Genomic DNA, 24,864 nt, shown 5'->3' with positions numbered 1-24,864 from the left:
CTCTCACCTCTATCACTCAGAAATTCCAAGGGTTTTAGGAGCTCTGTGTCAGGCACAGGGGTGAAAACCAAATATATATTTCTTATTACGTCACAATGTCACCCTTCCCCAGGACGCTCTGCAGATGCCTTGGTGCTAGTCACACCTGTGTTTGAGTTCCAGATCCATCATCTATTAGCGATGATCTTGCACATAGCTAAGCTGCAGTGTCTTTTTGTATACAGTTGAGAAGATGGATGCATATTCTCATGGGGGAATGGAAGGTAGAATACATAAACCACTCAGCACATGCAAGAACTCAGCGAATGGTGCTGTGGCCATTGTTACTATTGTTCATTATGCAACCCAGGATGGAATTAGCACTCAGCACATCTGCACTCGTGAAATTAAAACCTTGTCCTTCCAAGTGGGACTGTACACTTACACCATGTTGGAGTGGGCAACGAACTGTTGGGAATATGACTCTGTTATTTGCCTTCTTGTCTCTTCCTCTCAGAAATCAGGATGGAGGGGCTTGGCAGCAAGACCCAGCCGTGGACCGTTCAAACCACGTAAGGCATCTTTTTAGCAGAGACAGGGGAGCAGGTGGCCTTAGCATTGAAGAAGATGTCAATATCATCTGCTCTTGTGTGGCCTCATAGGGAACCTTAAAAATGTCCAGCCCAATACCCCATCTGATTATTGTAGTCAGAAGGGTAAGGACAGTAAAGCTATGACACGGAGGCCCCTGTTTCCCACCCAGTACTTGCAGCAGGCAGCCTTAATCAGTCATGGCTGTCTTCTTCCTCTGAGTTTGGACTCAGATCCTGAATCATTCCTCATCTCAGACTCCTTGGCATGAGAGAGAAAAACCTTTTAACCAGCCTGGCTCTACAGCAGTCAGGACAGTCTTCCTAGAGGAGGTGGGATTTCAGAATCTTGTAAAATGGGGTGAATCACATTAAGCAGATGTGAGGAAAGCATGTTTTGAGTATGGAGTTTCAGGGGTTTCTGAAGAATGTCTGTGTTCAGTTCTGTATGTGGCCTGGAAGAGAGAAACCTCCGGCTGCCCTGCCTTTCCTGAACCTTCCTTGCAGAGCTTGGGTAAGGCCCCAGGAAGGGCGAGGAATGTGAGAAAGAGGATGAGATGGATGGAAGTGAAGTGAGATGGGGACGGGTGGGGAGGAAGAGGAACACAGCTATGAGGTCATCAGATAAGGGGAGTGGTGGCTGCCCCTGAGCAGAGCCAGGGCAGGGGAGTTCTTTCCTCCCCAGGACCTGACAGATTGCTGAGATAACTTGAGCTGGAGAACTTAATTACAGCACCTGCCTCTCGCTCTGCGCACCAGCCCCGTGGAACGGCAGCTCTATCTGCCTCCCCTGTCTTGGCCCTGCTGTCCAAGTGTGTGTAGTATGTGTGGATGTGGAGGAGACAAAGACAAGCACCACCTCGTGGTCTCATTCCCCTGCTCAAGAACCCTAAAGGCTCCCAATGGGGAAACTTTTAAAGGCATAGTATCTATTATTTTTCCGACAGTCTATGTGAAAAATTAAAACAACAAAAGCTGACCCTGGGACCCGGGACTCCTCTGCAGAGTCCCAGGGCTCTAAGGAGTACAGTTTCAAAACCCCTGGGATAAAATCCACAGACTCCTTAGCCTAGCATTCAAAGCCTTTTGTTCTCGGTGTTAATTAACCTGCCGGTCCAGCCCCATCTCTGTGCTTTCCCTCTTCCATGCCACTCAATCCAAACCTGCCTTTAATTCCTGGACCCCAGTTGCCACTCTGTTCCCTCCATCCCTGCCCCCCACCCAGGTCCCACCATACCCAATCAGTTCTCGAGTTTCTACCCATTCTTCAAGATCTTACTATTCAAATGACTCATCCCGTTGAAAGCGTTTCTTATGTAGGCATCTGGCTCTTAGAATGCTCAGGGAGCTCTGTGCTCCTCCGAAGCCTAGCAGCACTTCCTACCTTTTAGCATGGTTATTTATGTACTTGTCTGGTCTCCCTGTTAGCCAGCAAATTCCTTAAGGGCAGAAACTATCGTCTTTATCTCCGTCTCCCTGGCAGTTCCCAGCAGGGTCTGGTGCAGAGAAGGGGCTGAATAAATATTTATTTGTTATATATCTTTACTGCGTGTCAGTTACACTGTATTGTATTAGGTAGTCAGGCTGCATGGTGAAAGGCCTGGTCTCTGCCCGCAGCAGGGCCTCCATCTAAGAGAAAGCAAAACATGCAAACTGACAGTTGCAATGTAGAGAAAAAAATACAGACTGATAGATGTGAGCAGCCCAGAATCCTGCCTAACCCAGCCTTGTGGAGTGGTCAAGGAAGGCTTCAAAGAGGAGGTGATGCTGGGAGAAGTTAAAGGACATGTGACACTGATACTGGTGGGCTGAGGGAGGTCCTCAGATGCCGGTGGAAACCAGCTGGTGTCCAGGCTCTTGACACTGTTGTGAGAATGAATTCAAGGATGAGTCAAATAATAGTGAAATCACGAAGATTTATTGCAAAGGGAGAAGTGCACACTCAAGAACAGGGAGCGGGAGCATACTAAAGAGAGTCATGCAAGTGGGCTGGGGCTGCTACCTTTATGGATTTCTATAACTGAGAGGTAGAATATTCATGAAAACTCCTGAAAAAGTGGAGATTTCTTGGAACTGTGGTGCTACTCATTTTTATACCAAATATGGAAGTTCTCAGAACTGTCATGGCACTGGTGGGTATGTGATTTAGTGTGTTAATGAGCGGATAATGAGGTCCTAGGTGTAACCTAGATCAAATCCAGTGCCATATTGGGTCCAGTCGGTCTTAGCCAACTTGATTCACACCCTGTTTTTCAGGGTCCTATCAGCCCATAGCCTCTAGTCATGTGAAACTGCTGCCTGGAATTTTTTATTCTTGTCTCAACACCTACCAGGTGGAATGTGTGAGGAACAACACAGCAGACAGAGGGAACAGCATGTGCAAAGGCACAGAGGCAGAAAGAGCATGGCTGGAAATGCCCAGACCTGGGGTGTGAGTTGGGGAGTAGGAGAAGAGAATTCAACAGCAGGCAGGAGTAGATGATGCCAAGTACTGTGGGACAAAGGAAACACTTGTAGAAAAGTTGGATTGGGAAATAGGAGGATAAGCAGCCCTCAGAGATGAGAAATGAGCTACAATGAGACAGAGTGGCGGATGGGAGAGGAGAGAGCTGTGAGATCTTGGGCAGGTTTTTTTTCCTCTCTGGACCTTGGTCTTTTCTGGAAACTGAGTGTTTTGAACCAGAGTCTTGAAAGCCCCTTTCCAGCACTGAGTTAGAAGTGCTGATGAAGCAGCAGTCAGACAACTGTCAATCAATCAATATGGTGCCAAGATAAACCAAGTATAATAAGGCGTAGGCTTGGAGTGTGGTTAGAACAGGGAAGAGCCCATCAGGGAGGACTCTGTGGGGAAGACCAGGCAGCTGGAGAGTGGGGATGTCACATGTGAGCCAGGGTCCAGGAGAAGCACTCTGCCTGGATTCCCATATTCACTCCACAACAAGTGTGTGTTAGTAGGTTTTGTTGGCCCTATTTTGTAGATAGGGAAGCTGAGGTTCAAAGACTAAGTGTCTTGAATTCAAGGTGATGATTCCAGGGGCTTCCGTCCTCCACCCCCAACATAAGAAACTGGCCCAGTCCCCAGTCACCTCTGCACACTTTGCGGGTCTCTTTCTGGGCCTTCTCACCACTCTATGGGGGCAGAGAAGGGAGGTTAGCCTTGTTCTGAGGGCGACTAACTGTCCCAGTTGGCCTGGGATCTAGAGTCTATTATTAAACCTGTAATAGTCTCAGGCAAACCAGGACAAGTTGGTCAGCCTACTCATTCCACAGGTGGCGAACTGAGGCCCAAGTCACCTCTGGCAGGTGGCAGTACTCTAGGCCCCCAGAGTCTGCCCCACTCTCAACGCACACACACCTGCTGCCTGGAGACCAGGTCAGGAGGGGGGCTTTCCTTCCCAGCCACCCAATTCTCTAGGCTTCATGTGAGCTGGTCCTGAGTTGGAGGCCACTGAAGACACTAGGAAAGTAAAGAGCGTGTAACTGAGTCAGGGAAAGCAAGCTAAGACTCAAAGACTAAGCACAGAAAGGAAGGGGTCAATTCAGGGCTGAGGAAAGCAGGCTCCTCCTCAAGGGGCAGGTGCCCAGAGGGGCTTGGAATGTGCTCTGCTGTTGCTTCACTCTCCTCCCCATTTGGAAATGCCCTGGCTTTTCCAGCAGGCGCCTTGGCTTACGGGACCCAATTGTGGAGCCCTGGCAGAGCCCCCACCCAGGGGCAGGAGTGTTAGTTCCAAAGCCCACTCTCTGCCACTAAACCTCTGGGATCTCAAACAAGTATCTTCCCTTTTCTAGGCCTTAGTTAAAACAGGGATCAGAAGGTGGTCCCGGTCTCAGGAATGTTGTCAAAACATCAGAGATCATTCACACATAAGTGCATAGCAGAGCAGTGAGAAAGTCCCACCTTCATGACCAAGCCCACCTCCAGCTCAGGTCTAGGAACATAGCTCAGGGGATCTCCACGCCTGGTGCCCAACTTCCAAGCTCACTGCTCCCATGAAATGAGCCCAGGGCCAGGGAAATCAGGAGGGCCGGTGGGGCCTATCCCCAGCTGTGTGTTTTGGGCAAGGCTCTTAGCCTCTCAGCTTTGGTTCCATCATTGGGGGGAAAAAAGATGCTGTTTCCCTGGAGTTATTGTGAGGTTGGGGTGACACTCAGCCAGTACCTAGCGCTCCAGAGGTAGCCTGTAAATGTTAGGGGGACCCCATGTCTCCCACCTTACACCTCTAAGGCTGCTGTTTGTTGCAGCTCTTACCTTGCCCAGGGCTGATTGGGCTGGAGGGGTGATGTGGTTCCCCAGCTCACCCCAGAGCCTCCCCTCCCAAGGCCCAGCTCGAAACCCTTCTCTACCCACTGCAGGCCTATGGTGGCACTCACACATTCTTTGTTTCTCTCCACACACACATACACACACACGCACACACACGTTCTTGCATTCTTTTTCCGTTGTTTGCAGCTAATTGTTTATTATGAGATGCAGGTGGCTGCGCCAGTGGGAAGGCTCAGCTTGCTCCGCTATAATTAGGATAATGCACATTAGCCATTTAGTGTAACTGGGAGAGCAGCCCCTCCCCCGCACTCCCCTCCCCCACTGCTCCTGCTCCGCTGGCTGGGTTCCCAGGCCAGGGCTGTGCAGGTTTGTTCAGATTCCTTCCTGGGCCTCCTTGGTTGGCCCTGGCCCTACCTCACTACTACTCCATCCAGCTGTTCCCAAGACCCCCACCGCCTTCCCCTACTCCAGGATAGGCTTTTCTCTATTTTCTCTCTCCAGCCTTACCTCCTAGTTCCTTCCTCTCTGTGTCACCTCTTTCTCTGCCTCCCCCGTCTCTTTCCTTTGAACCCTAGCTTTCTCTCCCTCTCTCCGTTCTCAGCCCTTCTCTCCAGCTTCTGCACCCTTGCCTTATTTCGGGTGTCTCTGTCCTTCCCCAGCCCTCCATGGGTAGCCCAGCAGAGCAGGTCAAGCCTGCGCTCCAGGCCCTGGGGGGTTGGTGGCAGTTCTCCAGTCTGGCATGACTGTAGGGGGTAGTTCAGACCCTCTCCCTGGGGCCTGATCCTCTGGAGGTTGTCTCCTTGCTGCCGCCTTCCCTGACACCCCCGCCCCCAACCACAACCCACTCTTTGGCTGAGGACTAGGCTGGCAAAGGCAGGCTGTTGTCTCCAAAAGACGCCTCCCATGAGCACATCAGTGTGCCCTCATTGCCTCATTCCCCCATTCCCTCGTGGTCATCCTGAGATCCAAGAAATTGGGCCCCACAGGAGGCTAGGGTGCTTGGGGGTGAAGGTGAGGGCTCTCAGCGTGCTGACTGGAGCAGACAGCCCTCTGTTTCATGTGGCCTGGATCGAGCATGGGGCAGTATCTTTTCCACTAAGAGCAAGAGGCTCTTCAGCAGTGTCCTTTTGTCTCTAGCTGCACAGCCACTGGCCAACTCCAGACCTGGTGACAAATAAACCTCCTGACCCCTATTCCTACATCCCTGAGACCCCCGCGCAGCCCTTTCTATTACAAAAGGGACCTCACATCAGAGCCCATCACAGCTGAGCAGACTGAGGTCTAGGGCCAAGGGTTTGCCCTGCAGGTCGCTGCTGGGGTAAGGATGAGGATGGAGTCCCTCCAGTGTTTCAGAAGTAAAGGAACTGTTCCCAGGGGTAAGCGATACTTGAATGGAAGTACAAGGCCTTTCTTGTCTTCATAAGCCTGTTGATGTCTCTGGTCCTGATCCTGAAATCACAGATGCAGACAGACTAATAGACACAGGCTCACAACTTGCAGGACAGGCTCACAGAGCAGGTACTGCAGAGGGCGTGGGGTCATTGTGCACTTGGAAGGGCCAGAGCTTCTGTCCCTACATCTGATATCCCTCCTCTGCCTGGACTCTCTGTGCAACAACTGGGCCTCCAAACTCCAAGCCCCTCCTGCCTTGGGACCCCTCCAGCCCAGGGACACCAGCCTGAGTTGTATATATTGTAGTCCCTGTCCCCAGAGATCCACATCACCCTGTCCTGCGCTGCTCCTTCTCACCCTCCTTCTCTATCATGTGCCCCGAGGCCCTGCCCCTCAGCGCCATGTGCAGTTTACAGGATCCCATGGGAGCAGAGGCTGGAGAGGAAGGGAGGGACCCTGGCCCAGCTGATCTCCCAAAACCAGGAAACTTTTCCTTGGCCTCCTCTTGGGATTGCTTCCTCATAGGTGACAAGGCTCCAGGGGCCAGAGGAAGGTACCCCTGAGACTAGCAGGGAACTGGGAAACAAGGGCCCTGGTTTTCAGTAAGTCTCTCCTACTACCTTGCTGTATGTTTTGAGCAAGACTTCCCTCCCTGGGCCTAGGTTTCCTCAGGAGCAGGACTAGGAGGCCAGTTCAGGGGCTGTCCTGGTGGCAGCTTCTTGGGGTCTCATGGCCACCTGTCCTTCTGGTACCCTGGTCCTCCTTCAGGCTTTTGGGAAGCAGACCTAGCCCCCAAGTTAGCTGAACTTGACTCATTCTTTCACTCACCAGTCTGTGGTTTAGTACCCCCCTCCCCAATTTCTCTACCTAGGTCTCTCTGATTTCTTTCTTTCCTTCCTCTCAAAAATGAGGAAGTCACACTGAGCAGCAGCCTTGGTCCTGTTTTAGGCTGAGGGAGCAAAAGGAGTGGCCAGTTTAAGATAGATGTCCCAGGATGGGGTACAGCAGGGGTGCCTGCAAGGGGACGACTGGCACAGATCATGTGTGTGTGTGTGTGTGTTTGTGTGTGTGTGTGTGTTAGCAGGCACAACCACAACCACCTCCCAGGGCCATCCCAGTCATTCCTTCACTCATTCATTCACTCGACAGTCCTCTGTTCAGCACAGACCATGTGCGAGGCTCTGTGCTAGGTGCCAGGGATTGAAAAAAACAGCAGGATTTCCACCCTTAGCGGCAGGCAAGTGGAGCCCCAGTCAGAGCACAGGAGGATTGGCACTGGGTTCACACACAGGATAGAGGGGAGTCGGTCGCTGGGTCTTGGAGGATCTCTGCCTCCTGACTCAGGAGGCCATGTGGGGATCCATTTAATGATGATGATGATAATGCTCAGAGAATAGCTAATATTTAAAGAGGGCCATCTGTGTGCCAGGCACTGCTGAAATATTTCCCAGGTAATCTCGTAACGTAGGCATTTTGTCAGCAAAGCAAGTCAGTGAAAAAGGGGCTATTCTCACTCCATTGTACGGTTTAGGAAACTGAGGTGGGGGATGTGAAGCCACTTGCCCATGATCACACAGCTAATAAATGACAGAGCCAGCCCGACCCAAACCTTTGTGACCCTTCTTTCTCATCTGTGAGGCGTAGGGGAGGGAACCTGACATCCCTTCAGCTAAGAGATGGGGAGTTCCCAGGCAGATGGCAGGAAACCAGAGCTGCTGGGAGTCAGCAGGCAGGAGGTCTCCTGGGAGGGGATTGAGGGCAAAGTGGAGGAGGGGCGTCCCTCCTGCTGGCCCCTCCCCACAGCTGACTTTTATTCCAACATTGGGTTCCAGTCAGGCATGGGGGTGGGGTGGATGACAGTACTGGGAAGCTGCCTCTCCAGGATTTACAACCTGCCAGGGAGTGGGCAAGAGCCATCTTGGGGATGCTGGCTGCTGGTGACTTCAGTGGCTCTTCCTCCCACCCACCCACTGGGGGAGTGGCCACAGCATGGAGTCAGCGATTACGTATTCCCAGGCTGCATGTCCTTGCTCTGGGGCTCCTGCTGCTCCCAGACCAGCCCAGGCTGCAGTCACCCAGAGGCACTCAGTGTTGGGAGTACAGCGGGGAGAGAAAAGTGGAGCCTCCAGGTTGACGAAAGAGCCACTAGCCTGTGCCAGAGGAGCACCCAGGCTGATCCTAGAGATGGGGTTTGCAACTTTGTGGTGGGGATGGTTTGAGCTGCTTTGGAGGAGGGAGGTGCTACAGGGCTGGGGATGGGGTGGACATCTCCCTCAGACCTCAGACCTCAGGAAGGCACTCATTCCTCTGTCTCTGGGCTGGGCCCCTCTTCACCCCGCTGGCCCAGTGTGGTTTCCTGCACCTCCAGCCTGGTGTGGGGACATGCCTGTGGGGACCAGCTTATATGGTATCTTTGTGTATCTTAGAAAGATACAGAAGCAGCCCTTCGCGAGGCACTGGGCTTGGTGAGCAGAGCTGGGGCTGGGTTTTAACCTCTGCTTGCTCCTTGAGCTGTGCATCTTTGTCCAAGACACCAACTGTTCAATAGTATTATACATAGAGGCCCTGTCCTGGTGGTTAGGGAGGGCAGTGTTCAGGGCCCACCTGGCCCAAGTCATCACCTCTTCTTCAGCCAGCTGACTGCTACCTAGTCCAGAACTCCCTGCAGACATAACCCCTACCCACTTCTAGGTCACCCATGTGGCATGCAGAGCAGGGACTATCCTCTTCTCCCAAAGAAAGAAGCTGAGGCCCGGAGAGAGGAAAGAAACTGCCCAAGGTTACACAGCAGATCAGTGACAAAGCTTTCTGGGCCGAATACTAGGGCCCCTCAACAGCTGGCACTCCTTCCAGCCTCGGTGCTTCTTTGGAGGCCTTTGGGACACTGCTCCATGTACCTGTCATCTCTGTACTTGTCTTATTTTGACTTAACCAACCTCGGCAGAAGACCTGCATAAGCCAGACAATGCATCAAGTGCAGGAGAAAAACAGGTCAGCACTTACCACCTCTGAGAACTAAATAACCAATAAATGTTGGATGAATGAATGAATGAACGAACGAACGAATGAACACTGAGCACCAACTTTGTACCAGAAATTACATCAAACAATTTGCTTATTTAATCACAACTCTATGAAATAAGTTCTAAGGTCTTCATTTCACAGGTATGGAAATCAAGGCTCTGAGATGTTAAGTAACTTGCCCAAGGACACACAGCTATGTTAGAGCTGGGATTTGAGTGAGAGTTTATGTGACTCCAAAGCCAAACAGGTTCTTTCTTCTTTTTTTTTTTTTTTAGAATTTTCTCTTAAAAAAAAAAAGAAATTCTTGGAACAACTTCAAACACTTTCGCTTATTTTAATGGCAGTTATTGTTTCCTTCCTAATTTTACAAGCAATGTGTGTTCATTGCAGACAACTGGAAAATACATAAAAACATAAAGTAAAAAATAGCAATCATCCATAATCCCCACTCCCTATAGATAATCACCATTAGCATTTTGATACATTTCTTCCCAGTGTTTACATCTTTGTATAGAAAATTGGTATTATGTTATATAGTCAGTTTAATGCCCTGCTTTGTTAATTTGCACTGTTTTGTGAACATTTTCCCATTCAAGTAAATATTTGTCTTGAAAACTTGATCTACAATGGCTGCATATATCCATTTTCATGCATTTGCATTTATTTAATGTAACTCTGCTTTTGACATTTAGGTCGTTTCTAATTTTTTACTGGTAAACCTGGCATTACAGTGAACATCTATGTAAATTTTTTTGTTTTCTATTTGTTTGTTTTAGAGATAGGGTCTCACTCTGTTGGCCAGGCTGGAGTGCAGTGGCATGATCATAGCTCACTGCAGCCTTGAACTTCTAGGCTCAAATGATCCTCCTGCCTCAGTCTCCCAAGTAGTTGGGACCACAGGTCCATGCCTGGTGATTTTTTTTTTTTTTTTTTTTTTTTTTTTTTTTTTTGGGAGGGAGGGGATCTCCTTTTGTTGTCCAAAGCCGGTCTCAAACTCCTGGTCTCAAGCCATACTCCCTCCTGAGCCTCCCAAAGTGCTGAAATTATAGGAGTAAGCCACCATGCCCAGCCAACATTTGTAAATCTTTGAGCAGATTTTTGTTTATTAGATTCCCAAAGTGGAATTTCTTGGGTCAAAGAGCATGGACAGTTTTAAGACCTTTAAAACCTATCTTGTAATTGGTTTCTAGAAAGCTTGCCTAGTTCACCCTCCACCAGGAGGACAGAGGAATGCACCAGTTCTTTAGCCCCTTGCTAACACCGGGTATCACTGATTATTTTAAAAATGAAACATCTTTCTCAAGACCTAGGTTTTTCCTACTGCGACACTCTGCTCCACAGGAACGATTTGGTATCATGGGCTAATAATTCCCCATTTGCCTATGGGGAAATACGGCCCTGGAGAGCAGAAATGACCTGCTAGGTCAGACTTGCCAATTAGCCAAGGAAGAGCAGGCCTGAAACCCAGGCATCCTTCCTCCCAGTTCAGAGCCCTCTTCTTTGTACCCTGGGCCTCAGCTTCCTCCGCTGCAGCCCTCCTGGGTTGGGGGTGTTTCCCCAGGGCCAGTCCCTCCCACTTCCTTAGGTTATACCACTCCTGTGGTCCTCCAAGTCTGGGTTGGGGTGGGGTCACTGGGCAGAGGCTATTTCTGGCCTCTTCATCATGGACCACATGGGACCTGGAATTCTCACCACTGGCACTAATCATGGCTCATGCCCCCTCTCATTCATTCATTCATTCATAGATTTGATAAAAAGATGTGTTTCACATCTATATGGACCAGGCATTGTTCTAAGCTCTGGGTACTTGTCATCATTAACTATCAACAGCGCCAACGTTACGCTATGCAACACAGCCTCTTCAGTGTCTTCACCAACCCTTCCTACTTAGCGCTGTGATCCAAGCATCTGCCATGATAATAATGCCTGGGATGCTTCATAAACATACGGATATCAGGCCTGTCCCCTGGAAATTCTGACTGTATAAGCCTGGGCCCTTCCTTAGGCGTTGTCTGCTGTTGTTTTGTTTGCTCTGGTTGATTTCTATATTCAGGCAAACCCAGGAGCAAGTGCTAACGGATCCCTAAACACTGACATCTGGTGTGGATGCATGTGCGTGTGCACACACACACAGGTGAGCAGGCCAAGCTCCCTCCCAGCACAGCCCAGCACCCTCCAGCCCTGCTGGCATACCTGCTGTGCCCCTGAACCACAAACTCACCAAAGCTAATGACAATTTTTTTTCTGATTTGCAAGAGATTAGTTTTAATTTGGAGACAATTAGAGGTAGAAGTAGGAGGCATCTGATCTTGATTAGAAGCAGGGAGATGGTCGGGGGGCCCCCACCCCCAAGCTGCCTGGCCCTAGCTTTCACAGAGATTCATTTATGCACCCAGTAAGGTAGCGGCTTGCCTCTGCACCTGGGGAGAAGGTTGTCTGGGAGAGGCAGAGGGCCCCTGCTGTGCTCCTAGACACCTAGGGCAAGCCTGAGCAGGTACCCCCAGCCTCAGAAAGGTATGGAATTGACATTTGTTAAGCACCCGCTGTGTGCCACTTGAGCTGGGCATCTTTGTCCAAGATACCAACTGTTCAATAGTATTATACACAGAGGCCCTGTCCTGGTGGTTAGGGAGGGCAGTGTTCAGGGCCCACTGGGCCCAAGTCATCACCTCTCCTTCAGCCAGCTGACCTTGTACTATGCAAAGCTGGTCCAGCCCCAATGTCCACCCATATCCCAGTTCAGTTGGATAGGCAGAGGTATGAAAAATAACTATGTGCCATCTAATGGTGGAGACGGCTTGAGAGACCTCTGTGCAGGCACAGGGACGCAGGAGCCAGTGTCTCATGGCCCTAGGGGAGCAATCACAGAAGTGACTAATGAGAGTTCCCACATCACGTGCGTTTCATTCGTACCAAGGCCAGGCTCCTCCTGATCTGTCAGAGTCAGAGCTGGCCAGAGCAGAGCAGTAGCAGAGAGGAGGAGGGGCTGTCTGCCTAGGATGGTGGCTGTGAGAGGTATCAGAGAAGGCTTCAGGGAGGAGATGATGCTTGAGCTGGGCATGGAAGGATGAGGGAACCCCCACATCCTCCCATGTGCAAGTCTTCTCTTGGGTCCTGTTGGGTCAGATACCCTCCTGCCGGGATGGTGAAACCACTATTCATGTATTTGTCTCTTTGGGTTATGAGAAGAACTGGGCTGGTCCAGCTCACATGGAAAGGGTCTCTCGCTAGGCACAGTCTGGCAGGGGTCGGGGATGCTGGAGAGAACTCGGAATACCTCAGGCATCATCGTTATCCCCATGTGCAAAAGCTGGATGATCCCAGCCTGTCTTCCCCACCCACCCCCCCCCCCGGCCACCCCCCGCCGTATGGTGTCTCTACATCTTACTGGGGAATCTGAGTGAGGCTAGGAGGGGCAGAAATAGTCAATCCTCATGTATCAGTTTGCTAGGGCTGCCATGACAAAGTTCCACAGCCTGGGTGGCTTAACAGAAATTTATTTTCTCACAGTTCTGGAGGCTGGAAGTCTGGGGTCAAGGTGTCAGCAGGATTGGTTTCTGGTGAGGGCTGTCTTCCTGGCTCATAGACGGCTGCCTTCTCCCTGTGTCTTCACAACATCGCTCTGTGTGTGTCTGCATCCTCACCTCTTCTTATAAGGACACTGGTCATATTGGATGAGGACCCACCCTCACAGCTTAATTTAAACCCTAGTAGCCTCTTTAAGGATCCTGTCTCCAAATACTGTCATATTTTGAGGTACTGAGGGTTAAGATTTCAAGGGCAGGGCACAGTTCAGCCTGTAACACCCCACCATAAGTCAGAGAAGACATGGAGAAGCCCCTTTTCTCAGGAGATGGCAGCAAGGGAGAGGGTCCCAGGGCCAGACCCAAATGCCTGAAGACCAAGTCAGAGCCCAGGCCATCAACAGGAAGGCAGCAGACAAACTGGTCTGCAGGGCAAACTGGGGTCAAAACAGAGCTGCAGTGCAGCCTGGGGGCACAGTGGGGCCAGGGTTCGGAACCAGGCCTACGGAACTGTTATGGGCAGCCTGCTATGGAGGTGAGGGACAGACAGGTGCCAGCGGGTGTGTGTGTGTGTGTGTGTGTCCTCCCAGGTCAGTCTGGAGGGCATGGGCACTCCTTAGTGCTGTGCGTCCAAGGTGGGTCCACGAAGTGCCTTCCACCCCGATCTCTCCCCTCTTCCACCTCCAGTCCTGGCCTGACCTCAGTCTCTAAGTTAATCAGCCTCCCTTCTCCCCACCCCACATCTGTCTTCCTTCAAGGAACCTTCCAGTAGCTTTTCCTCCCATGCCATGCTCCATGATGTCTGGCGGTCAGAGCTCTGTGCTGAGAGGCAGGCCAGAGTGCGGGTTAGCACACATATATGTGTACACTCAAGCACACACTTAGTGTCTCTGAAAACTTGACGGACCATGTATCTATTCATTCCACCAGTCTTACCTCCTCCCTCTCCAGCCACACCAGAAGGCTTCAAGGGCCTTCCCCACCTCCCAGGGAAAACTGAGGTCCAGAGAGATCAAGCAGGATCCTTTTAGCTCCAGAATAGGTGAGTGGGAGAGCATAGATTAGTGCTAGCGTCTCAGAGACCCACCCTGCTCCACCGCTGAGGAGACTATAGGGCCCCAGCAGGATGGAGTGGTTCATGGTGGTGATGGGAGAGGCTGCTGTGGGCCACAGTGACATAAATATAAAAATTGCAATGCCCTAATGTCAGCTTTTTGGCTCCCTCTTCTGAATGCCAGCTGTTTTCTTGATACAGGTTACTTCCCCTTCCAGGAACTCAGCTTTCTTATCTGCAAGGTTGCTAACAGGGTCCAGAGCCCCTAGGCCTGGTGCCAGGAGCCCTCCCCTCAGTGGCCACCCAGTCTCCTCTTGGATGCCCCATTGACAAGAAACTCATTACCCCCACAGCATCCCAGTCAGTGCTGCGCTGTTCATTCAGAGAATTTCATTCTTTCAACAAAAATGTATTGAGGGCCTGCTATGTGCCAGGCCATGTTGTAAGCACTAAAATAGAGCAGGAAGCAAAGCCCTGTCTGTGCCCCCATGGAACTTAATTTCTAGTTGGCAGAAACAGACACATGCATATAATATAGAGTTAAGTGGTGGTAAGTGCTATGAAGAAAATGAAACAGGAAAATGGATAGAGAGAGATCAGCGGCAGGGATGGGGGAAAGACAGCGCTACTTTAGATAAATGATCAGGAAGATGTCCCTAAACAAAGATTGATGAGAGAGAGAGAAAAAAAAGAGAGGGGGAGAGAAACATGTGAATATCAAGGGGAGAAAATTCAAGGCAGGAGGAATGGCAATGCAAAGGCCCTGGGGTAGAAATATTTTCTCAGCATATTCCAAGAACAGCAGATGGTTTGGATGATCCAGGATCTTGGTTTTGCTAGACCAGCTCCTCCCCCAGCGGGGTGAGGGGATTCAGGTGGTGGATGCAGTCACACTTCCCCAATCCCTTCCTTCATGCCCCTCTGAGTCCGGTGCCCATCTGGTGGTCTCTGCCTCTGCTGTGCCTCCAAGGAATCCAGATGGTCAGTCGTGAAGTTGGAACAGTAAGAGAGGGCAAAGGGGACTAAGTGCCACTTAGCAGCTCTGGGGTCTCCAGGGGATGGATAACAAAGGCAGGGCTAGTCCCCCCCACCACCTTGTACCTCTGCAGCCTGGATAGTGAGCACTGAGAGCTCACTGACCGCAGCTGCACTTCTCCCAGCCTAGAGGGAGGAGCGTGGGGCCCCACCTTGACCCCAGCACTCAAAGGCCCTGTACCTCCGCATACATGCAGCAGTGCTCCTGCCCTGAGCGGCTCTGCAGGTCCCAGAGGATGTCCTGTTCTTGGTCTTTCAGCTACTCTCAATGTCCCTGCGAGGGGGAGGGACTGATGTCACCACCGCAACTTTAGAGGTGGAAACTGAGGCTCAAAATGGAAAGCAACTTGCACAGTGAGTCTGGGGCAGAGAGAGGCCTTGCACTTGAGTCCCAAAGCTGGTTGGTTCGCCTGCTTGCTGCTGCTTCCAAAGCAGGGTCCAAATGTGGATCCTGCATTTCCATAGTCAGCTTCGGGGCCAGCATTCCCCAGGCTGCAGGGACACATTATGAGACCTCAGGCACCAGCCAGAAAGGCTCTCACCGTCTCTGCAAACAACTTCCTGTCCTCATTTGGACTCTGCTGCACACCCCCACCCCACCATCAGTTCCCAGCATTTCTTGCCAATGATTTCCCCACTTGGTCCTAAGGGCTGCTCAGGTCCTCCCGAGCATGCCACAGGAGAAGTGGTGAGAGCACGTGCCACGCCTCTTAAAACAACTGACCCCAACGGCCTTTGTCATACCCCAAGCCTGTTGCCTTATTTTTTGAATGAGGAAGATTACTGCAGATTTTGTTTTAAAGGATATTGAGACCAGAGCCCCAAGAGCAGGGAATTTTTAGTTCACTGCTTTTGCAAGGAACTGGATGTGAAAGTTTGTGAAACTGCCAAGGTTTAATTGACAGTGGTAAAATGATAAATATGCATAAACTGCAAGTAATGTCTAGTACTGACTAGGAGTCTCCTCTTTGGGACATAGGTCTCTGCAGATCACTCAGTGTTGATCAGCCATGATTTGTTGAAGGCTTTCTTGGTGCAAGGCCAGGTAGGTAACAACTCCTACACAAGGCAGGATGGGAGGTCCCCTCAGAGAAGGACAAAGCTCTGAGGAAACTCCCAGGAGTTGAGGGTACATCTTGGAGGGCTTCATGGAGGAGGTGGCATTGAAGCTGGACCCTGGAGGAAAATTCAGATTTGGATGTGCACAAATAAGAAAGGAGAGAATCTAATGCGAAGGGTGCAGCATGAGCAAAGGAGGGGAGATAAAGCAGCATCTGTGAGTGTGAAGGTCAGTGAGTTGTCCAGTTAAGCCACCAGCAGGGGACTGGGAGGAGGAGTCCTAGGAGAAAAAGGATCCTGATGCTTTGTGTAGGGGGCCCTGAATGTCACGCTCAGGTAAAAAAGTGAGTTTGCGTTTTATTCTGTAAGCAGATGGGAGAGCTTCTTTGATATATACACATTTGCATTGTGTTGCACAATTTATAGAGTGCTTTCTTATTTGATTCTCAGAAACAAAACAAATGACAACACAGCCTCCTGCGACACCAGCATCACTGTTATCATTGTCCTGATTTTACAGTTGAGGAATGTGACTCGGGAGGTTCTTGGGGAGATCCAAAATAAGATTTCAAACCTCAAGCCTCCACTTGGGTCCTTCCTGTTCCTTGACAGTGTCCAATAAGTTTTGAGCTGGGAGGGGGGCAACAATGTCTGATTTGTGTCCAGGAGAAAAAACACTCTGGCTGCTGTGTGGGGGAGGAGAATGCCAGGGAGGAGGGGAGACCCTGTTGGCCAGTGGTGTGTCGTCATAGCGACAGGAGTAAGGCCAGAATGGGAGCAGGGAGGAAGGATAAGGGGCAGCCCAAGGTGGAATTGCCAGAAGTTGGCAGCCTCCTTGGTAGGTGGGGAGAGGGAGTTAAGAGGAGGGAGGAGGCCCATGTTTAGGTATGCGAGACTGAGAATAAAATTTCCTGTTTATATAGTCTGTGGCCAAAGGGAGAAGGGAGACAGCTGGATCCCTGGGGACCCTACACCAGCTGAGACAGCAGGTGCAATACTAAGGAGCTTGGGTTTGAGAGTCAGGGGACCCCAGGTTCGAGTCCCGCTGCTGGCCCCTTTACCCAGGTAACTTGGTTAAACTATTTAAGTGTCTTGCACCTTAGTTCATTTATCTGTAAGATGTTAGAATTGGCAGTCAAAAAGGAAGTTACTGATAGAAAACTGGTTGCCTGGAGGGAGATCATAATAATACGTACCTCAAAGGATTGATCTGAGGATGAAAAACACTAACGCCTGTCCCACACGGAGCGCAGTGCAGGTTACACAGGGATCACAGGGACTCTTTTCAGCACCAGAGTCCACTCAGTCCTTTATTTGCACAACATTGAAAGTCCTCACAATGGCACTTTGAGGCAGAAACAATTTTTATACTTGTTTTACAAGTGAGGACGCTGGGGATAGAACCTCCTGAAGGTTCACAAGGTTTTGCGATGGCATTAGCTTTACCGCTATGTCGCAGGTAAATAAATGAAGCGGCGACTGAGAGGGTAATTCACATACGAGCAAAGGGGGTGCCAGGCTTGGAGGTCGGGGAGTCAGGCCTGAGCCAGGCTACGGGCCCACCAGAGAATGGACAGCCAGGCTGAACTTGCCCAGTTAGAAGAGTGGGCAGCCCTCTGTGGGGTGGGCGAGACGACTCTGGGAGCACCCGGGGGTCCCAGCGTGCCCTCTCCTGACCACCCTGGACCTCTTTCCTCTGTCTGTCCCCAGCCTCTGGCCGCTCCCACCCGGCCAGCCCCAGCCCGCCGGGTCCGCAGGCCAGCCCGGTGCTGCCGGTCAGCTACCGCCTGTCGCACACGCGGCTGGCCTTCTTCCTGCGGGAGGCGCGGCCGTCACCCGCGGTCGCCAACAGCTCCCTGCAGCGCTCCGAGCCCTTCGTGGTGTTCCAGACCAAGGAGCTGCCGGTCCTCAACGTCTCGCTGGGGCCCTTCAGCACCAGCCAGGTGGTGGCGCGGGAGCTCCTGCAGCCTTCCAGCACCCTGGACATCCCCGAGCGCCTGACGGTGAACTGGAAGGTGCGGGCCTTCATTGTCCGCTCGCGCGTGCCTGCCTCGCAGCCCGTGGCCCAGGTGCTGTTCTACGTGGCCGGCCGGGACTGGGACGACTTCGGCGTCACCGAGCGGCTTCCCTGTGTCCGCCTGCACGCCTTCCGGGATGCCCGGGAAGTCAAGAGCTCCTGCCGCCTCAGCGGGGGCCTGGCCACTTGTCTTGTGCGGGCCGAGCTGCCCCTGGCCTGGTTCGGGCCCCCAGCCCCGGCTGCGCCGCCCACGGCCCGCCGGAAGTCCCCGGACGGGCTGGAGCCGGAGGCGACGGGGGAGAGCCAGCAGGCCGAGCTCTACTACACGCTCCACGCCCCTGATGCGTCGGGGGGCTGCGGGGCTCCCGCCGTGGGGCCGGGCCCGGGGTGGGGGCCCGAGCGGAGAGCCCTACCCAGCACCCCCTCCTGCGCATCGGGAGCATCAGCCTGTTCCGCCCGCCCCCCAGGAGGACCCTGCAGGAGCACAGACTGGACAGCAACCTGATGATCCGCTTGCCAGACCGGCCCCTCAAGCCCGGGGAAGTGCTCAGCATCCTCCTCTATCTGGCCCCCAACTCCTCCTCGCCCTCCAGCCCCAGCGTGGAGCACTTTACACTCAGGTAGTAGGGAAGATGGGTGGGGATCTGGTTTCCCTTCCAAAATCAAATGCATACCTGACTCCTTGTGGGTGGGCGGGAGGGGGGACCTCCCAGCTGTATCCCTGTCCAGCATCCTAATCCTGAGTCTGTCATTTAGCACTTGAGCAACCTCAGGAAGATACCTCGCTTATTGGAGCCACAGTGCTCTTATCTGTCTAATGGCAACAAACATTCCTGCCCCTATTTCTGGATCTCATAGAAATGGCATCATGATAAAGAGGAAATATCAGTTTCACAATCATAGATGTCCAGAAAAATAGAACTGGGACTAGAAGGCCCTTAGACATTTTACAGACAAGGAGACTGAGGCCAAGAAAGAGAAATGGGCTCCAGAGAGCAGCCTCTTGGCTGGGAGCCAACAGAAGCATGTGTGTGTGTGTGTGTGTGTGTGTGTGTGTGTGTGTGTGTGTGTGTGTGTATGTGTGTGTGTGTGTGTTTAGGGACATTTGCTCCAGTCCTAGAGTTGGGAGAAAAATTTTCAGGATTCCCAGCTCTTCTACACCTTGAAAAGGACACAGTTTGCAAACTCAAAAATGCCTTCGATTGTATCACATCCCCCCAAAACATGATAATATTTCACACTAGGAATCTATGGTTTGACCTATGTTGTGTAACTCTGAGGACACACACCAAAATGCTTCCCCACCCCCAGACACTATGCACAGGACCTGAAACATCACCGTTAGCCTGCAATTTCTAGTATTTCCCTGTCTCCTCAGTGTCCTACCTTCAAGTTTAAATATTGTTGGAAAGAGTCATGCCTGATTCAGTGATTGATACCTGAATGTGAACATAAGTTAAATCAGTCATCAGAGATCTTGGGCTGCATTAATAGGAGTAGAGCTTGCAGAATTAGAGAGGTGGCAATCACCTCACTTTAGCTGGTGTTCATTGGGGTGCAGCTGAAGTGTCGTATTTAGTATCACATTTAGTGTCCAGAGGAGTGTGACCGGCTGTGAGGTGATTCAGAACTATGGCAACAAACAATTGGAGGAACTGAAGGAAAGAAGATTCAGAGAACACCTACTCACTTCGCCAGCTTTTTGAAGAACTACTACAGTTAAGATGGAGGGGAATTGTTCTCTGTTGCCCAGCAGAACCTGTGGCTGTTTTAGCTCAACTACATCCAGGGAAGATCTTTCTAGTTTTCATGGGCTTTCCGAAAAAGGAATGAGATGTGTGCAGAAGTAGTGAGTCCTGTCACTAAGGTATGCCAGTAGAGATGAGGCAAAGACTTGGCAGGGATATGGTAGAAGGGATTGCAGCTTTCACCGAGGGTGAGAGTTTTCAGCTATGTGATACCAGATTCCCCAAATTCATCTGAAACATTCATCTGAAACATCCAGGACTCAGGGTAACTTAGCTTATCTGTTCTCCTTTCCCCCAGTACAGCCTAGTGATGGTGGCCAGTTGGGCAGCTTTGGGCTGTAGCCTGACCCTCTCCCTCTTCTTCCTCCCACTTTGTCCCAGGGTAAAGGCCAAGAAGGGTGTGACCCTTTTAGGTACCAAGTCACGCAACGGCCAGTGGCATGTGACCTCGGAGCTGCTGACTGGGGCAAAGCACTCAACAGCCACCGTGGATGTGACCTGGGCTCAGGGCACACCCCTGCCCCCATGGTGAGCCGGAGTTGGTGCATCTACCCACCTCTTTGCAGAGCAGCCATCTGAGAGGGGTGGGGAATCTTTGAAGGAAGAGGCTGGGCCTGGGGAGGGCTGGGGCTTGGCCATTGGGGTCTCTGAGGTCCAGGCCCCTCAGTGGCATCCTGGAGCTGGAGCACCTCAGATGGGCTGGAGAAGGCTCACAGGGCCCCATCAGGTAGCTCCCAGGGAGGGATGGGGTCCCCATTGAGGGTTTCTGAGCTCCTGGGCCACTCCCAGCCCTTCATCCTCTGCTCTCCTTCCCTCCCCTCCCCTGGCAGGGAGGGCCAGGGCCCCTTGGAGATCCTGCAGCTGGACTTTGAAATGGAGAACTTCACCAGCCAGTCGGTCAAGCGGAGGATAATGTGGCACATTGACTACCGTGGCCACAGCGCCCTGCCTGACCTGGAGCGGGCAGTCACTGAGCTGACGGTCATTCAGCGGGATGTGCAAGCCATTCTGCCCCTGGCCATGGTGAGCAGGCAGGTGACCGGCCCAGAACATGCCTGGGTCTATGCATGCATGTACATTTGTGTGACAAGAATGTGAACCACTGAGTATATGTACAGATTGACATGTGTGTATATGTGAGATTTCCTGCCATGCCCAGGTATGCCTGTGTGAGAAGGTGTGTGCATGTGTGTTATATTTGTGGGGCCATGAGGACAGCAGATGCTCAGGGGGCAGAGGTGGGAGATGTCACTATGGAGGGACCACTGATGGGAAGTTTGCAGGAGGAGGTAGCAATGCAGTTGAGTCTTGGAGGTCACCTGGGAGGGAGGGCTCCCAGAGATGCACAGGGTGTCCTAGGCAGGGCATTACTTGGGCAAAGGTACAGTAGTGAGAATATGAGTAGTTTGTTCAAAAGAACTATAGATTTAGAAAGAGTGTCATGGAGTGGTAGGGTTGGAATGATTGTCTGGAGCCAGCCCAGGGCAGCTTGAATGGCCAGGGGCATGTGTTGGATGTTACTGTGTGAGTCCTGAGGAGCCTGGAAGCTGTTTAAGAGGAGACGGCAGGGGCCTGGGGAAGGATTGGTTCCTGGCAGCACAGTGAGGTGGATCCTGAGGTTCCTGCAAAAGCCCAAGTGAGCAGACCATCTGTCAAGGAGCGCGAGGCGGGGTGGCTGCCTATCTCTGCACACGTGTGCAAGTGTCCCCACTGGAAGGATGTGCATCTGAGGAGTCGGGGGGGGGGAGTCCAGGAGCCGGGGCCTTAGCTAGTGTGCCCCAGGACAGAAGAGGACCACAAGCAGAGCCCCCCTCCCCGCTTCTTCTCCCTGCAGGACACAGAGATCATCAACACGGCCATTCTGACTGGCAGGACAGTGGCCATCCCTGTCAAGGTCATTGCCATTGAGGTGAATGGCCTCGTCCTAGACGTCTCTGCCCTGGTGGAATGCGAGTCAGACAATGAAGACATCATCAAGGTGGGCATCCTGGAGGTGGGGGCCCTGGGGAAGAAGCCCTAGGCCTTCAGGAGAGCAGAACCTCAGACCAGAGTCCAGATGGCGGACTCTTACTCATCCACTAAGACTGAACTCATGCCTCCCTGTGCTGGGACCCCTTCTGTTGCAGCAGCTGCCCCACCCTTTTCCTGCTACAGCACTGGCCTGACTTCATCCCAAGCTTCACCACACCATTCTGAAAGGGTTCATTCCCAAGTCTACTGACTCCCATGGTACTCCGTCTTCCTGCCCCTGGATACTGCTTTGGCCAGTCCTGGAGGGCTTCCTATAGGAATATGAAACAGACTGTCAGGCCAGAGGGGAGAAGGCAGTGTCAACAACTTGAAATCAATCTAGCAAGACATTACTGAACCTTGGTGTGTGGCAGACACTTGGCAAGGCAACAGGGGGTGGGTGAGGGAGACAACCCCTCAAAGACCTGCTCTGAACCCAGAGTGCGAGTGATCGGATGAAGGCAATGTAGCTCAGGAAGAAGCCTCAAGAAGTATGTGAGTAGGGCCAAGCGTGAAGGTTGTGTACTGAGGGCTCCACTCCCGGCACACACACTCCAGCTCCTCCAGCTCCTAAAGGCTCCACTCAGCCGTGAGCTCCCACCCCACCCCTGAGCTCCTCCCCAGGGACCTGCTCTGGCTCCAGGTCCTCCACAGCCCAGCCCACACGACACTCATCTGACTCAATGACCCAGTTTGCCACCTCCCCAAGAGGGCTCCAGATTCGCTTCTTCCCCTGGCTTTGAACGGTGGTCAGAAGTGAGTTGGGAAGAGGAGGCAGTAGAGTGGGCAGTGGTGTGAGCAGATGTCCAGCCCTGGTACCTGTGGGGTGGGCCAGCCGCTCACTATGCCACCCTCCAGCAGGCATCAAAATCAGATGATGAGACAACTGAATTCGTTTTTGCTCCTGTAAATAATTCAGCTTGAAGGAGAGCAGGACCGTTGGAATGTAGATGCCCTCCTCCTGGTCGCTTGGGCTCCCTCCTGCTCTCTCTCTCTATGCTTTGCCTTTGGGTCCCTCCAAGTCTAGGGAGCATGGGGCTTACCTCTTCTATCCGTGATCCAGGAAGGATGCCTTCCAAGGGAGCCAGAGCAGATGGTCTGGTGCCCCCCACTCCACTGCATCACCCCCTTCAGAGAAGCCTCACCAGAAGCCTGTGGGGCTGTCCCCTGCTGGCAGACTGGGATGGGAAGAAACAGGTCTGCTCCCAAGGGCCCTCACCCAGCACCTTCTCTGCCACCCAGACTCCCCCACCCCAGCTCCAGAGCAGAACCAAGGGGAATTAGAGAAGATGTTAAATGAAATTGGTTACAAATCTCGATGAAATATACTCAGGTCTTATGGAGTCTGCCACATTGTAAGTGGAATTTACAGGTCTGCAGTTGGAATTCTTTGCCTTCCGATGTGGGAAATGAGCATTTCTGGCAGGGCTGCTGTCCCATCCCTCCACCCACCCCTCTGAGATGATGATGGGAGGTGGCAGAGTTTGGGATGCCCCAGGGGCTCATCTCCATGGATAAGCCATAGTCCCAACGCCCCTGGGTCCTTCCAGAGCCTTCAGGGCATCATCAACCCACCAGCTGAATGATAGACCTGTTCCCAAACTCAAGACCATGTACCCATGGACGTGCGCCAGCATGAGCACCTAGATGCATGTACACACAATATCCGTTCTGGGCTGCCAGGTGTGTGCGTGGGCATATTTAACACACAGAGCCATCTGCGTTTGCCCTAAAGTACTGGCAGTGACACCTCTGTGAGTGGGCACAGGTATCCACCAAGATGTACTCAGCAGGCATGTGGTTTCCATCCAGGGAACCTCTAGGAATGCAAGTCGGTATCCAGGTGGGCAGGCATTTACCACAGCCACATCTGTTGGTGGCAGCCATCCACCCATCTATGCTTGGGGTTCTCCGGTCCTGAGTTTTCCTCTCCCATTCCCTCATCTCCACACCTGGTTAATTCCCCCTCACCGGAAATTAACTACCTGCCCATTCTGGGGCAGCCATGCCGGAGAGGCTGTGGAGGACATGGGCCTGCCCCTCATCTCCATCCCCTCCACCTCAATGTCCTCCCTGCCCAGTTAAGTGCCCATGTCCTTTTCTGCACCATAGATGACTCTACCTGCCAGACCCCTGGCTCCAGAGCCCCGCCAGTCCTGCTGGGGGAGGGGAGCCAGCCCTGAGTGGCCCTCACCCTGGAGCCTCCTCCAAAGTGTGGCTCTGACAGATCGGGAACAGCCGCTGAAAAGCATTTGCATGTTGGCTCCTTACTAAGGAACAAAAGCCTTCCCCAGTGGGCACCAAGAGGTGATCTAGAGAAAGAGCAAAAGCAGTGATGGAAGCCGGGACTCCCAGAGGAATCAATGCCTCCTTCCACTGGCCCCCTCTCCTTCAGCCTCCTAGGACTTTCCCTCCAGCCCTGCTTGTCAGACCGAAGTTCCCTGCATTGCCTCACAGGAAGACCTGTACGGCAAGACGTACCAACTGTTCCTCCCTTCCCCCAGGTATCCAGCAGCTGCGACTATGTGTTTGTGAGTGGAAAAGAGTCTCGAGGGTCCATGAACGCCAGGGTCACCTTCCGCTACGACGTTCTCAATGCCCCCCTGGAAATGACAGTCTGGGTCCCCAAGCTGCCCTTGCACATTGAGCTCTCAGATGCCCGCCTCAGCCAAGTGAAGGGCTGGAGGGTACCCATCCTCCCCGACCGGAGGTACAGCCCCTCTCCTATGGCAGATACTTGGGATACTCATGGGTGGATACAACCTCGGCCAACAGTCTGACCTGCATATGGGTATAAGGCCCTTGGTATACATAGTCTATCAGTTGGTTGTGCAGTGAACAAACTTTCATTGACCAGCTACTGTGAGCTAGGCACTGGCAAGTGTTTGAGAGATGGGATGAGTATGGCCAGTGCCTGACCCTGCCAGTCTCTCAGTCCAGCAAGGGAGGAAGGCATGTGCATGCCACAGAACATGGTGATGGGTGGGAAGCCCTGTGTGCAGGGAATCAAGTGGCACAAGGAGAGGACTGCTTCTTCCTCCAGGAGAAGTCAAGGCAGGCTTCCTGGAAGAGATAACTCTTGAGCTAAGTCTTAAAGAATGAACTGAAAGGAGTTGGCTGGGGAGACAGGTTAAGAGACTGCCTGCAGTCAGGCAGACAAAATGGAGC

At 52.3% G+C, this 24,864-nt stretch overlaps 1 protein-coding gene across 1 annotated transcript in view; it reads left to right on the top strand.

Annotated features, from left to right (window-relative positions):
- The window catches only part of TMEM132E (transmembrane protein 132E), a 57,942-nt gene that overhangs the window by 27,139 nt on the left and 5,939 nt on the right, over positions 1-24,864 (top strand). Inside the window, 6 exon segments of the mRNA XM_017890962.1 lie at positions 17,632-18,294; positions 18,297-18,558; positions 20,068-20,214; positions 20,517-20,709; positions 21,521-21,664; positions 24,201-24,406. Of these exon segments, the coding sequence (XP_017746451.1) occupies positions 17,632-18,294; positions 18,297-18,558; positions 20,068-20,214; positions 20,517-20,709; positions 21,521-21,664; positions 24,201-24,406 (1,615 nt within the window).

This window comes from Rhinopithecus bieti, unplaced genomic scaffold (assembly GCF_001698545.2).
Source record: "Rhinopithecus bieti isolate Rb0 unplaced genomic scaffold, ASM169854v2 scaffold_19652, whole genome shotgun sequence".
Classification (NCBI taxonomy): Eukaryota; Metazoa; Chordata; class Mammalia; order Primates; family Cercopithecidae; genus Rhinopithecus; species Rhinopithecus bieti.
The sequence above is the reverse complement of the archived record's forward strand: the minus strand, read 5'-3'. Positions and strand labels throughout refer to the sequence as shown.